This window comes from Stenella coeruleoalba, assembly GCF_951394435.1.
Source record: "Stenella coeruleoalba genome assembly, chromosome: 8".
Classification (NCBI taxonomy): domain Eukaryota; kingdom Metazoa; phylum Chordata; class Mammalia; order Artiodactyla; family Delphinidae; genus Stenella; species Stenella coeruleoalba.
Genome location: NC_137154.1, coordinates 36,828,241 through 36,842,349, shown reverse-complemented (window position 1 = coordinate 36,842,349; position 14,109 = coordinate 36,828,241). Strand labels below are relative to the sequence as shown.

General features: G+C 48.2%; 1 protein-coding gene across 4 annotated transcripts in view; it reads left to right on the top strand.

The window, feature by feature from the left end:
• The window catches only part of NAV2 (neuron navigator 2), an 840,045-nt gene that overhangs the window by 74,372 nt on the left and 751,564 nt on the right, over window positions 1-14,109 (top strand). For all 4 annotated transcript variants that reach the window (XM_079930286.1, XM_079930288.1, XM_079930287.1 and 1 more), the window contains one exon: window positions 4,994-5,647. In XM_079930286.1, coding sequence (XP_079786412.1) covers window positions 5,573-5,647 — 75 coding nt within the window. In that variant the 5' untranslated portion in view covers window positions 4,994-5,572. The remainder of the gene's footprint in view (window positions 1-4,993; window positions 5,648-14,109) is intronic.

Below are 14,109 nucleotides of genomic sequence, written 5' to 3'. Positions count from 1 at the left end.
AACCGGGGGAAAGTTTGCCGCCCAACGGGACGAGCAGTGAGGAGAGGACTTGCGGATGCTCTGTGCTGGGCTCTGGGGGCCGGGCAGGGCGGGGACTGCGGGCGGGGAGAGGGCTGGCCCCGCACGGAACGACGCGGGGGCCACACCTCCACCCCGGGACCCTGCTGGAGGGCCGGGGCCTCCTCGGACGTGTAGCCGCAGAACAGAGACCCAGCGGGCGGACGCGCAGCGACCGACGCAAGCCGACGGCTGGCGGGCCCTTGTTCAGAGATGCGGCGGCAAAGTCTTCCCCGGCAGATGTGGGCTGGGGCGCGCGGCGCGGTGCTCCGAGGTGGTTCTGCGAGCTCTGGGGCGCACTTACCGCGGCCTCGGGCTACGCTGCACACGCCCCCATGCAGAGTGGGTGTGTGTCTCTCTGGGTGTGCGTGCCTGAGGCTGGGTGTATCTTCTTGTGCGTGTTCTTGTGTTCCTGATGTCTTCTGTTTGTGTGTCTCTGTGCGTGATTCTCCCTCTGTGTGATTGGATCTCCGGGTGTATCCTCACGTCTGGGCCCTTCTGTGTTTGCTGTTGGCGTGGGTGTCTGTGAACGCCCTCTCCGGGTGCTTGTGTCTGAGTATCGCTGTTTGTGGATCCTTCTGTCGGCCTCTCCATGTATTTTCGGTGTTTGTGTGTGTCTCTTTTCTCTGTGTGCCTGTCTGTGTATCTAAGAGTATGTGTGTGTTTTCTGTCTGTGCCTCTGTTTTATAGGTAGGTCTGGTACCTGTCTGCGTGTGTCCCTCTCTGGGTGGGTGTGCATCCTCGTGTGTGATCTAAGCTTCTGTAGGTATGTGTGTGTAAGTCTGCGTGTGTGTTTATGTCTGGACCTCTGCGAGTGTCTACTATGCCTGTGTCAGTCTGTGTCCGAGTCTCTTCACTGTGTCCATATCCGTGTGTGTGTGTGTGTGTGTGTGTGTGTGTGTGTGTGTGTGTGAGAGAGAGAGAGAGAGAGTGTGAGTGTAGGTGGATCCGAGCCGAGGACAGCTAGGCCGGGCCTCCAGTTTCCCTGTTGCTCTCTCCCACGCTCTGGGGAGCCGCGGGCGGCGGGGCGAGGGCGAGGGCGGCGGGCTGGGAGGGAGAGCCACGGTGCCTTGCGGGTGTGCGCTCCGCTGAGCCGGCTCCTTTCTTGCCGGCAAAGGGACCCCAGCGGCGGAGGCAGCAGCAGCAGCCCGCGCCGCCCAGCTGGGGCCTTAGTGACTTATTTTTGTGTGTGATCCTTTCTTTTCTTCAGGGAAGAGGCGGGAGCACGCTCCGCTCCCTAGTCGTGCGCAAATAAAGGCGCCGGGGTTGGCGGCTGGGTCAGCCCTCCCCGGCAGCTTAGCAGAAGTGGCCAAGGGCAGCTTAGCAGAAGTGGCCGACTTGGCGGGCTCCCTTTGGGATGAAAAAAAGACACCCCCCCAAAAAAGAAAAAAAAAAAACAGCCCGGAAACCACCATGCCTCCTTGGCTGTCTGTCTTACATCTTATGTAACTTATTGATTGATTGATTAATGAAAGGCTTCATTGCCAAGAAGCTCCTCCGTTTACCCTGTTGGCACCAAAGACTAATTAAAAACGCTGTGTTGGTGATGAGTGTTAATTAGACCATTCCAAAGACGGATGCACCCCTGTTTCAGAAGCATAACTCCAGTTAAAAGATGAAGCAGAGCAGGCTGCCCTTTCTCACCCCCATAACCTTTAATCCAGGTTTAGAACCAGTTTCCCCAGTCTTGGAGCCAGCTGGGGGCAGGGACATCTGGGGAGAGGGAGAAGAGTAAGAAGGCCAAAGGGACTTTGTCCAATTTTGAAAACTTTGGAGAATAAGAAGGCTGTTTTACCGAAACATATGAAATGGGTTCACAATTCCAATACCTGGGCAAAAGGAAGGGGTGCATTGTACCTGGGAGGGACCGGCCTGTGGCTTTTCTGCCACCTGGCATCCCAAATTGGCATTTACTGGGAAATGGAGTTTTATTGCAGGAAGGGACCTCAGTGGGCCTCTGGAAAGGATGCCTCTATATCTGAGACGAGACCCTTGCCTGGCTCCCCATGTCCTGGGCTGTGCCTCCAAACCAGTCTTTAAAATTTTTTCCCCTGGGGATTGCCCAGAAGGCAGGGAGGATCTGGACACATGTGGAGTGGGAAGTTGAAGGCTTTTGGAGACTGTGTTTGACTAAGTAGGAGGAAGTCCACACCGTGTGCTCAGGATATCTTCAGTACGGCTGGACTCGTCTTCTGGACTTTAAGGAGGAGCTGGGGCTTGCCCACAATGACCCCCCATCCCTCTTATGGTCCATTCTGGTCCAGTCTTCTTTCTCCCCTTTCCCTTGCACTGCTCCTGGCTGACTTAGGGCATGGAGAGGAGAAGCTGCTGCTATGTTGCTGCATTTAGGGATCAATCCAGCAAACACCGACTTCTCAACCATCCAGTAAAATATTCTGTTAGTCCTGCTGTTCAGCTCTTTTTTTTATTCAAGTGTGTTTAAAAACTTGCCGAGATTTCTCTGGGCAGCAAGAAATCAGAACTTTCACATCAGGATTTCCTCTCATGAAGTCTGCCCTCCCCAATCAGGAAACTGATTGGATATGGCAGCGAGCTGAGAGCAGCATCCTTGCTTCTCCCCTTTCTTGGGGAGAAAGAGCCTCCCTACCCTGGCTCTAGCACAGGGACAGCGACCACCCCAGAACTGGTGGAGACTGACTCCCAGAAAAAAACAAAAGGCTCACAGGAGGTGTTGAACATCCTCCCACTCCCCACTGATGGGGAGGCATTTCTGTGGCGAGAACGTCTGTCTCCATGTGCACTTGGGGTGTGTGCACCAGCTGGCATGATGGGATGTGACAGGGTCTCACCCGGGAGAGAGCTAGGGTCTGGTGCGGAGTGCAGAGCTGTTCACAGAAATGAGAGATCTCAGAGCAGAGAACGAAGCGGCTGCTCTGGAGAAGGCCTGTCCAAGTAGGAGACCCTTTTGGCAGTGGCTTTTTTTCTTTTATTTTTATTCATGAGGAGAGCCAGGAGCTGTAAAAAGTGTGGACTCCGGACTCAGGCTGCTTGTGAAAAGCCAAATAACAGGGATCCTGCCAGAGAGGCATGGCTGTGAGCAAGGACTTTGCAGTCAGATGTGGGTTGAAATCCCAGCCCCACAACTTCTTAGCTGTGTGACTTTACGCAAGTTACTTGACCTCCCTCCTCATCAGTTGTCTCATCTCTAACCTAAGGTTAAGAATCCCTAATTGGAGCAAGATAACTGACACATAGCAAGCCCCTGATAGAGACTGGTTGAATGAATGAATATGTAAGGCAGTAAACAGTGCCTGGCATAGAGCAATCATTCAGTACATGTTAGCAGTGTTATCTTTTGATCACCTGCTGTCAATAGGTGATCTTTCCACTCCTATGTGCTATCATTATCCCCACTTTATAGATGAGAACACTGAGGCTCAGAGAGGTTAAGTTCCTTGCTCAGGGTCACACAGTGAGTTAAGTTTCAGAGTTGAGATTCAAACCTAGATCTGTCTGAGTCCTCTAGTTTGATGTCTCAGTTTAGATTCAGCAAAGGGTAATACTTGGAGCCAGTTTGCCAGAGTTTATTTGCATTGCAATCTGGAGCTGAAAAGAATGGACCTGAGAGTTTTCACCTCTGCCGGGGATCCCCTGAAGGGGCTGTGGAGATGGCGGTGGGCAACCAGAGGGCTTTCTCTGGAAGCTCAGCTATTTCCTGGGCCAGCAGAGGGCTTCACTGATGCTGCGTCTTAGCTCTGTCACCCGTGGGTGTACGAGATGCCTGTCTTCTGGACATTCTGCTCTCATGGATTCTTGCCAGATTCAGAAAGTCAGATTTGCGATTTGGGCATTTACTTGGTGAAATCTTCTCTGGCCGAGTGTTTCATATGGTGTGGGACAAGCCTTCAACCTTTCTGTAGCCTCTCTCCCAGGAGAAGCTGTTCTCTTCCTCCTCACAAACCCTTCGTGGCTGAGTCTCTCATCCGCCTTTTAACCTGCTTTGGCACTGAGCCGTGCGGAAGCCTTTTGTGACAGGGGGTGGCTTCGGCCTCATTCCAAAGTAGCCACCGGTCAGGACAGCTGCAAGGGAGGGTCTGAGGGCTTCTGTCTGATGCCCGCTGTGGCCGGATCTGGCCACAGCTCTCCCGGAGGCTGGCGCGGCCTGAATTGTAGAATGGCTAGTGCGTTGATTAGAAACGCTGGCAAGAGACTAGTGCCTTTTAGTAAAGAGCTTTTCCCCCTTTTTTCTTTCTTTTCTGGTGGTGCTGGTGCTATGGGAAAAGGCTTTCATAATTGTTTATTTGTGCATCTTCTCGGGGATTCTCCCATATGTTCCCACCCCTCGGATCATTCATGGAAGGTGCATCCCGTGCGAAATGTTTTCCTTGGTGCAGAGGTCCCTCCTCTCTCCTCCCTCCCTCCCTGTCCCTCTGAGCTTCTGTGACGTCAGCCCGGAGGTGACTGGGTGCCTTCTCTGCCTGCAGGTTCTGAGGCAGGGAAGGCAGGGAATGCAGCTCTGTTGCACAGTCGCCTTCCAGCCCTCAGATGATCTAGGCTGCTCTTTTCACGTCCCCAGTGGACCCTGTTGTCTCACCTGCCACATGCTGCTTTCGCAGCTGTATTTGGGGGGAAAATGTTGATGGCTTTTTGCTTTAGAGACCATTGCTTCCCTGTCTTATACCTGGGCGCCTTATTCTTTGATGACGATGCACCCCACGTGGGTTCGAGCGAGAACTCATTTCTGTCTCCGGTGTGCATATTTGAAGAACAGGGTCCCCTGTGTGTTTCCTCCCAGTGGGAGTGGGGAACTGTGCGGCCCCCGGTTGCCTGTCCAGGGATGCGCTCCAAAGATGGCGAGGCTTGGAGGAAGATCGATGGCTGCTGCTGGGTTTGGGCTCCAGATGGTGGGCAAGGAAGCTCAAGCCTGTCCTCCTCCACACAAGGCAGTTCTGACCATTGAACATTTTCCCCTCAGGTATGAGTCTTCCTCCAAGGAGGAAGATGACAGCCCAGGAAGGGAGCAACCTCGGTGATGAACACTCGCAGGAGCTGTGAGGGGCGGCTTGGCGAGCAGCTTTGTGGTGATTTATGGGAGTCAGGGGCTGCCGGATGGGATGTGGATGCTGTCAGCTCGGTGGATTAAATGCCCATTTCCATTGTTATTGACATATAAATGATCAGTGCCAAGGAGACTGTGAGGGGAAAGATTTCTGGGGCAGTGATGTGGCACATGCCCCAGGATATGGACTCGTCTTTGCCCAAATCTGTCCTCTGGGCTCTCAGGAAGCCAGCATTGGAACTGAAATAAAACCCCAAGTCCCAGCTCTCATGATGCCGGCAGCAGCTGCGTTCATTGCTAAAGCAGCCATGGCGAAAGAGGTTCCCGAGTGGATTTTAAGAAGTCGGGAAGACCTTTGAAAAGGTAGTGTGGATTTCCTCAGCTGGCAGGAGCCGTGTCAGGCCACGTGCATGCATCACTTTTGCCTGGGTTCTTTTATTCCTCTGTGGATTTGGAAGCATCGCTGAAGGAGAGAGGGGATCTTATTCCTGGGAAATGGAATCGGCTTCTGAGTCCAGCCAACAGCAGAAGAGAAAACTGGTAACCCACGGACTGGAAGATCAAAAGAGGGTAAGTGAGAACTTTGTTGCTTGGCTTATGGCGCCAGAATTGCTAAGCGTGGCTCAGAGCGCCCAGGTGGTCGTCTGCATTGTTGTTGCTGTCATTGATTATGCTGGTTTGTCTTTCTCTGGTTAAGGAGGTGGGATGGTGGCTCTCGATTTGCCAGGTCCTAGTGCTGGACTTGAAGCCTTGACTTGTTGGGCAAGGGGAGAGAGAAGGAAGGGGAAAAAAATCAGAAAGGCAAAGATTTATAAGCCTTAGCTCAGGGAGTTGCAAAAAGTGTTGGTGTTCTATAAGTCAAGTATGAGCTTATTTGTACCGAAGCCCCCCGTTGGGATTTATACACTGTTAGCACCTTTTGGAAATGGTACTCTTGACGGCGGTGGTTTCATCTGAGTTATTCACCATGTGGTCTGCTGGCTCTTGTGTTTATGGATCAAAACCATATTCTACTCCACTCTTTGGCCGCACCTGTGAGAATGTCAAAGCCATTTAAAAAGGCCCGTTGAGTGTAGGTCATTTGCTGTCATTGGTCTGAAAGCTGCAGTCACCCAGGACTTGTGTCTTGCAGTTAAAGTTCAGCTTGTCTTCAAAAGCCAAATGCAGTCGAGAGTAGCATTGAGTGGCTGGTTTTCCTGTGTTTCCTCATTCCCAGGGGCATTTCTAGGACCGGGGGTGGCCAGGGTTAAATACAGCTCAAGCAGAGTCAGGGTCTATGTTAATCTGAAAATAATTTCTGATGTTTCCTTTGAAATGTTGTGGATGGTTGAAAAACTTCTGGTATTCTCTCCATGTGGAGTGGAGTATCCCTTCTCTTCATGAGTCTCAAAGATCATCTCTTCCTGGTGTGAAATACCTGTGGAGGTGAAAACTAGACTTACACCTCTTCCCTGTACTTTTCAGTGGCTCTGTGTGTGTGTGTGTGTGTAAAGGATTTAGTATGGGGCTTTGCTCTGACCTTCAAAAAAATAAACATAAATGGAAACAAGCCATATTTTAAAAACAGTTAATTACTCTATTTCTAAAAAAAGTTTCCACTCTTTAAGCTGCACTCACCGTAATGTGGGAAGAATGCCCACTATCTTAGGCACCTGGATAAGTGAAATTTGTTTTGTGGTCTTTAATTTATCCAGTGTATAACCTGCTAGACCTGTCTGCTCCTATTTCTACAGGAGCTTTCTGAGAGATGGGAGGAAAACCGGTAATTGTTGTGAACAGATCCTAAGATTGACTGCGTTTTACTAAGTATAAGCCAAGTTTGATATCCAGACACTTTAGTGGAGGAACATTTGGGACCTCTGACACTGTAGAATATTTTAATTGGGCTGGTACACCGAGATAATATGCAATTATGACAGCCTCTCCTTGGTTAGGTATGGATATCTGCACTTCCCATCTGTTCTTGGCTCTAGCTGTGTTGGGTCCACATGTACTATGGAGCCTCTGGAAGTAGAATATAACCCCAAGTGAGGCTCTGCGGCAGCTGGGTGAACATCAATTGGTCATGCTCAGCTGACATTCATTTTAACTTGAACTCTAGCTGTCATGGCGATTATTAAATTTATAATGATATATGTAAGATCCGTTTTAATGACTCTCCATGCTTGAGTGAGCTCTCACTTGTGCTGGCAAAATAAGGCTTAATAGAGTATTACATTTCATCTCCTACTGAATTTTCCAGGCAGTGTTGAAACTTTGCTGAGGAGGAATTAGATTGCTTTTTCTGATAGGCATTGTGATTATAGTTCCATATTGCTCGAGTACAGTTTTGGGTACTCTTGTAGAAATACCGCCACTGCAACAGCTTCTGTTGGCGTGTGCATGTGTGTGTTTGTGGGTAAACACACACCCCATTTGTGTCAAGTGTGAAGCTGAACAAGCCTCCCGGCACACAGCCTGGAATGTCTTGTCCCCGGAGCTGAAAGGCGACTCTCCAGTGTTTTGGCTCAGATATCTCGGGTGAGCTGAAAACCCCTCTTCAGGGGGGATTGGCTGAAAATCCAACAAAGGCACAATCAAGGCATCCGTTGGGGAGCTGGGAAATCTCCATCAGCATGCTTAAGTTACCACGCGTTCACTGGCACCAGATCCTTGTGGCATTGCTGTCAGTGAGAGAGAGAGAGAGAGAGAGAGAGAGAGAGAGAGAGAGAGAGAGGGAGAGAGAGTGTGTATGTGTGTGTGTGTTATCCAGGGAAGGACAATTGTGGGTAGCTGCGGAGACAAGGCAGAGGGAGAGTAGCCAGCTTCATTTTGCTATATTTCTTGCCGTCCAGAGCAGCAAAGCCATTTTCTTTAAGGTTTGGTAGGTTTCATGCATCTTGCTGTAACTTGGCCCTTTTTTTGGTTTTCATACAGATAGAGTGCCTTGTTGAGGGCTCTAGATCTGGCTCTTTGAGGGTATTTGCCTGTGATTTCTGCAGTGAAGAGTGCCATGAGCTGTGGAACCAGAGAGCTGGGTTCAAATTCCAATGGTGCTGTGTGACTCTGAGAAAGCTACTTAAACTCTCTGACTATTAGATTCTACATTTTCCAAGAGGACAGTAGTATTTAATTATAGGGATACTGTGAAGATTAACTGAAGTAAAGCTGGTAAGGACTTTGGTGACTGGTAATTATTTAAGAAATGTTCTGTATATTCTTGGGACAATTTGCAATGTGGTATTTCTTATTGTCCTTTTGTTCTTAGAGGGCTATATGTGATTTTGTTTTAAATCTTTAAAAAAACACTCAAGGAATACACACTCATTACACATTCAAGCATTACAGAAGAATTCAGAGTGTAAATTCCTCTTTTCTCTAGTTTTATCCAGCAGTGACTGCTATTAACAGTTTGATATATAGCATTCCTGACTACTCTTGGTTTGTGTTTCTTAATAAAAGGAAATCATACTGAACATATTTTTAAGAACCTTGTTTTTCCACTTAATATAGTGTGGATATCTGTCTGAGTCATTACATACACACCTACCTCATGCCTTTTAATGACTAGAGAGAGTTCCATTATAGAATGTGCCAAAATTTATTAATTAGTTAAAATTTATTTAACTAATCCCTGGATGTTTCCAGGTTTTGGTTTTTGCTCCGTGATTTTTTTTTTTTTTTTGGTATTACAAAATTCCTTTGCTCATCTATTCAGCAAGTATTTATGAAGTACCTTCCATGTGCCAAGTCCTATTCTTGGAGCTGGGTATCAACTAGACAGACATGATCGCTTTCTTCTTGAAGCTTACATTCTAGACCAGTGCTTTCCATCCAACTTTCTGCAATGATGAAAATGTTCCATTCATGAACCGTGCACGTCAGTAGCCACTAGTCATATCTGGCCACGGAGCACTTGAAATGTGGCTAATATGACTGAGGACCTCATTTAGTTTAAATCGGGAATTCCCTGGCGGTCCAGTGGTTAGGACTCTGCACTTCCACTACAGCAGGCATGGGTTCGATCCCTGGTCATAGAACTAAGATCCCGAATGCTGCACGGTGTGGCCAAAGAAAAAAACTTCTCATTTAGTTTAAATTAATTTAAGCTTAAATAGACTAGTTGGCTACAGTGTTGGACAGTGCCTCTCTCGACAGCTACATCATCTATTTGCAGACAATGGCCTACGTGCTAAAGAGAATAACTAGGCCTGGGTAGTGTCATGGGTGTGGCAAGGGTGAACTTCATACTTATAATTATTTTTAAATTTTCTGTTAATTGAGGTGTGACTTACATTCAGTAAAGTCCATGCTTCTTAAGTTTACAGCTTGATAAATTTTCTTTTATCTCTATCACACCTGTGCAGCTACCACACAGATCAAGATATAGACCATTTCTTGACCCCAAGAGGGTGTGTTGTAGCTGGGTATAAGGGATGCCCCCCTAGGGAGGTGCCTTTTGAGTGGAGACCTCAGTGATGAGCAGCAGCTGGCCATGGGAAGCTCAGATGGCAGACTTCAGATGTGAACGTGCCCACACTCACCCCGCAGCAGGGAGGGCTGCCATTCAGAACTCCCCCTTGGGGGACTTATCTTGGTGCCACTTACGGACAGTAGCTCCCCATGCATCCCTAGCACTTGGAAATTCAGATTCTGTGCTGACGTCAGGAAAAATCCAGAGAGGCATGGGGCTGCAAATTGCCACGGAGAGAAATTCAGTGAGGTAAGTATTGTTCAGTGCTGTAAGAACCCACTTAACTAGCACAGATGGGAGGAGTAAAGTTTCCCTGACAGACACCTATTGATCAGTAAAGGGAATGACTTTTTGATTGATTTTTTTCTCTACTCCTCCTTAGAAGTTTGTCCTTCACAGACGGAGCTTTCCCACAGAGGATGAACATAAAATAAGAATTGTTCAGGGGTTTTTAAGATACTTGATGACTGAGCGGTGACAAAGATGGCTTAGTTTGAATATTCTCTGGGCTGTCAGCTTCTCAGCATGAAAGACTTCCTGGGGACAGTTTTTTAAAATGACTTTGGAGAGAGTGAACTTGGGCTTTGTATAATTAAAATTTCCCGGGTTGGCTGAGCGGCTCTGGGTTGCCAAATGCTGCTGTACAAAGTGGAAGATATTATCATACTTGCCCTGTCATCCTCTCCCCTTCATTTTTATCACTGGCATCCCTGACTTCCCCATCACGTGGTTGCAGCTCAGAATAATTTTACCTTCTCCACCACCCTCTAAGTCCTCTACCTTTTCATCCTATCATGAGTCCCACTTGCTCCTGTGCTACATTGTATCTGCAGCTGTCTCTTCTTTCTGGACTTACTGCACCACCTTCATTTCAGGTCCAGGAATTCTTGCTTGGCTGGTGTCATAGCCTCCTGGCTGGCTCTCTTGTTTCCATTTCTCCTTTAGACCATCCTCCACTCCTGGCCAGATTACTCTTCTTGGAGTCTTCCTGGAGTGTTGTCATCCTATTCAGTGATTTCCTGCTATGATGTTACCCTCCCCAGCCTCTGGCACTTTTCGCTGTGCCCAACTTCTAGGGTGTAATAAGTAGAAGCTCAAATCTCATTGGTATCTCATAGACCTCAGCTTCACCCCTGGAAGAGTTCTGTAACCTCCCTGAGCTGTTTTCTCAGTGGTATTTATTCATAGCTTGTAAGATGCTTAGCCCTGTGCCTGGAACACGGTAAATAATCAGTGAGTGGGAATTGCTGTGATGATTATAGTCTCCCATTCTCTTTTATCCAAATATTCTCTTGCCAAACTCTCATTTCGGTTTCATGAACAACCCTCACGTTTCCCCCACCTCTGAGCCTTTGCTTTTGCACATGCCTGCCTGTCCACCTTGAGACCCCTCATCCGTCCTCCGTGAAGAATGCATCCTCCTCCTGTTTCTGATACCTTGTTCACATGCAGCCAGGGTACCAGTTCATGGCATTCTCCTCATGGCCCAGATGTTTTTCTACATGTCACACCCTGTACTAGTTTGTTGGTTCATTGAAGAAGGAACTGGTCTTACCCATCTCTTCATCCCCTGGCACACAGTAGGCACCAGTAAATGTTGGTTGAATGAATGAATGTTAGTTGTTGCTTTGAGATTTCTTTTTCCCTGTGGTCCTGAAGCTGAATCTGATCTTCCAAAAGGACTGGTTTAATATGTTGTCCACTCTTAGAGAGAGAAGAGGGAGAAATAGGATTCAAGGAGATGGTTAGGAGTTCCCTGCAGTGATTGAATACATTTGATTCAGGTGTTAGACTGGGTCTGGTGAGTGGAGTAGAAAGAAGGGGCCTATTGAAGAGATATTTTGAAGGAAGGAGCAGAAGAGTTTGGGTTAGCGACTAGACTAGTCCCTAGACTGACAGAGAGGGTTGAATCTAAGATGTTGCCAAGCTTTGGTACATCGGTGGCTGGAGGGAACTGCAGCCCTTTGAATGGAGCGACTTGAAGTAATGACACCTTTTAATGCTTCTCACAGCAGAAGTCCTCTTTTGCTTGGTTTGCACCAGTGGAAGCAGAGCAGTTGTTATTTCTTTTCAGGCAAAGAAGGAAAACAAGATGTATTTTAAGGTACTTTTCCCAAGCACCCATGACTTAGATTTAGTGAATCTTTCAGAAAGGATTAAGAAATAGGCTAAGGATAGGGAAAGTAACTAACATATTGTACAACTGCTATGTGGCAGAGAGTGTACTAGGCGCTCATTTTATCTCATTTAGATCTCCCCCAAGCCCTTGATGTAGGTATTACCAACCCATTTTACAGATGCAAAGGAAAGAATTTTTCCAAGTTTCCACAACTTATTTTGTCTGCTAGGCTCCAGCACCTCACTGTAATTTCACCTACCATTAGGATTATATCTCTAAAAATTTTAAACTGGAATTTACTTTAAAAATAGTTTCTTCTAACTTCCTTTTAGTCGTGTACTTGTATATACATGGACATACACATACACACATGTGCGTGCATACATACTCCATAGCAGGGTTTGCCTGTGTGGCATCTTACAGGTGTTTGTTCATCTGGGAACTATGTCCATATTATTCCGGAAATCAAAGCTCCATGCCACCACCCTCCCCAAGGTCAGTCTCTGGCCATGGTGAGGCTGAGCTGCTGTAGAGGAATTCTCCTCCTAGTGGTCTGAGCTCTGAGATGCTGCCAGTGTGGTCAGGGCTCTGGACGAATGGATGTTCACATGTCAGGTAAAAATGCAGCTCCAGCCCCAGCTCCCTGAGCTCTTTCCAGATGAGCTGAGATGCTTGCTCTTCGGCCTGGGCCCATGTGCTGCTGTCACCCCTTTGTAGCCGGAGGTGGCAGCAGTTACAAGTTGATCAGCCTCCAGACACCTCCCTGCCTGGATGGCCTGCCTGTCTGCCTGGCCTGTTAACCAAACGCTCAGGGGATGTACACCGAGGGCCTACCACAGCACATTTCACATGTCACTGAAGGCTGGAAAAAGACTGTAGCCGGATGCAACTCAATTCAGTTAAGTTTTGAGCTTCCGTTCAGGTATAGGGGGAGAGAGGCTAGCAAAGGGGCCAGGGCAATGCCCTGCTTTCATTCCAGTGTGGAGAATGTGAGACAGCTCAAGATCAGTCTCATTTATGCATTCATTCATCCCACATTTATTTATTGAGTCCCTACTGTATGCCAGCCAGCCACAGCATGAGGCTCTGGGGTCATAATGATGAGCTTAGATACTGTCCCCGGTCTCTTGGCACTTCCATTGCCTTGGAGGAGTCAGTTTAACCAGCAGTGACGGTGACATTAAATAAGTGTGTGTCTGGCTTGGAGAGGTTGGCAGGGGTGGGAGGGTGGGCAGAGAGTGCTTCCCTGGAGGAGGAGGAACTTGAGCTCTGCCTCTAAGAGGCTGAGTGGGGAGCACACTGGAGGGAACACTAAATAAGCAGCTCGCAGGGTGGACTGAATTGTGTCCCCCTGCCCCAAATTCATATGCTGAAGTATACCTCAGAATGGGACTGCGTTTGGAGATAGGCCTTCAAAGAGATAATTCAGGTTAAATGAGGACAAAAGGGTGGGGCCCTAATCTGCTATGACTGGTGTCCTTCTGAGAAGAGGAAGGAATGTGCGCACAGAGGAAAGGCCCTGTGAGGACATAGTGAGAAGGCCGCCACCTGCAAGCCACAGAGAGAAGCCTCGGGAGAAACCATACCTGCTGACACTTGGATTTTGGACTTCAAGCCTCCAGAACTGTGAGAAAATAATTTTCTGTTGTTTAAGCCACCTAGTCCACGGTATTTTGCTATGGCGGCCCTAGCAGACTAATACAACTGGCACACGGGGAGAGAGGGAGTTGGCTTAAGGCATTTTACCTACAACAACCCAGACTGTAAGCTCCCTGAGGGCAGACACTAGGTCACTTCCCCAGCATCCAACACACTGCCTGATGTCTGGTAGGTCTTTAGGAAATATTTGTTGAGTGAAAAAATCCATGAATGAAAAGGATGAGGACAGAGAATGGAGAAACTGGACAAGCCATATGAACAGTTGGGATTTTGTCCTGTAGGCATTGAAAAACCACTGGGGGTGTCAGAATTAGGGAATGCCCTGAAAGTGGTGCTTGGGAAGATTTCTGGAATAAACCAGGGTGGATAGGAAGGGGTGAGGGTAGCTGTGCAGGTGATAGAGCCTGGAATCAAAGAGACCAGTTAGAAGGCCACAGTAGCCACATAGGCATTCATGATAAGCTTCCATTCCAGGGCTAAGACAAAGGGGAGGCAGAAATGAGCACAGATACAAGGAATAGAATCTGAGAAACAGAAGCTGGCCAGCAACTGGATATGGCTGACTCCTATTCCAGGTGGCAAGAATCCCAGGGGTCTCCAAGGTTCAGAGCCTCCCCTTCCCATACCTGCTAGAATGGTGTCTGATAGTCCAGTGGCACTTTGGATCATGACTAATGTACCCCGGATGCACCGTGGTCTCCTGCACTGGTCATAACAGAGTAGTTGACTCTGTCTCCATTTGGTGGATGAGGTAAGTGAGGCATGGACAGGCCAAGTGACCGGCCCAACATCACACAACTT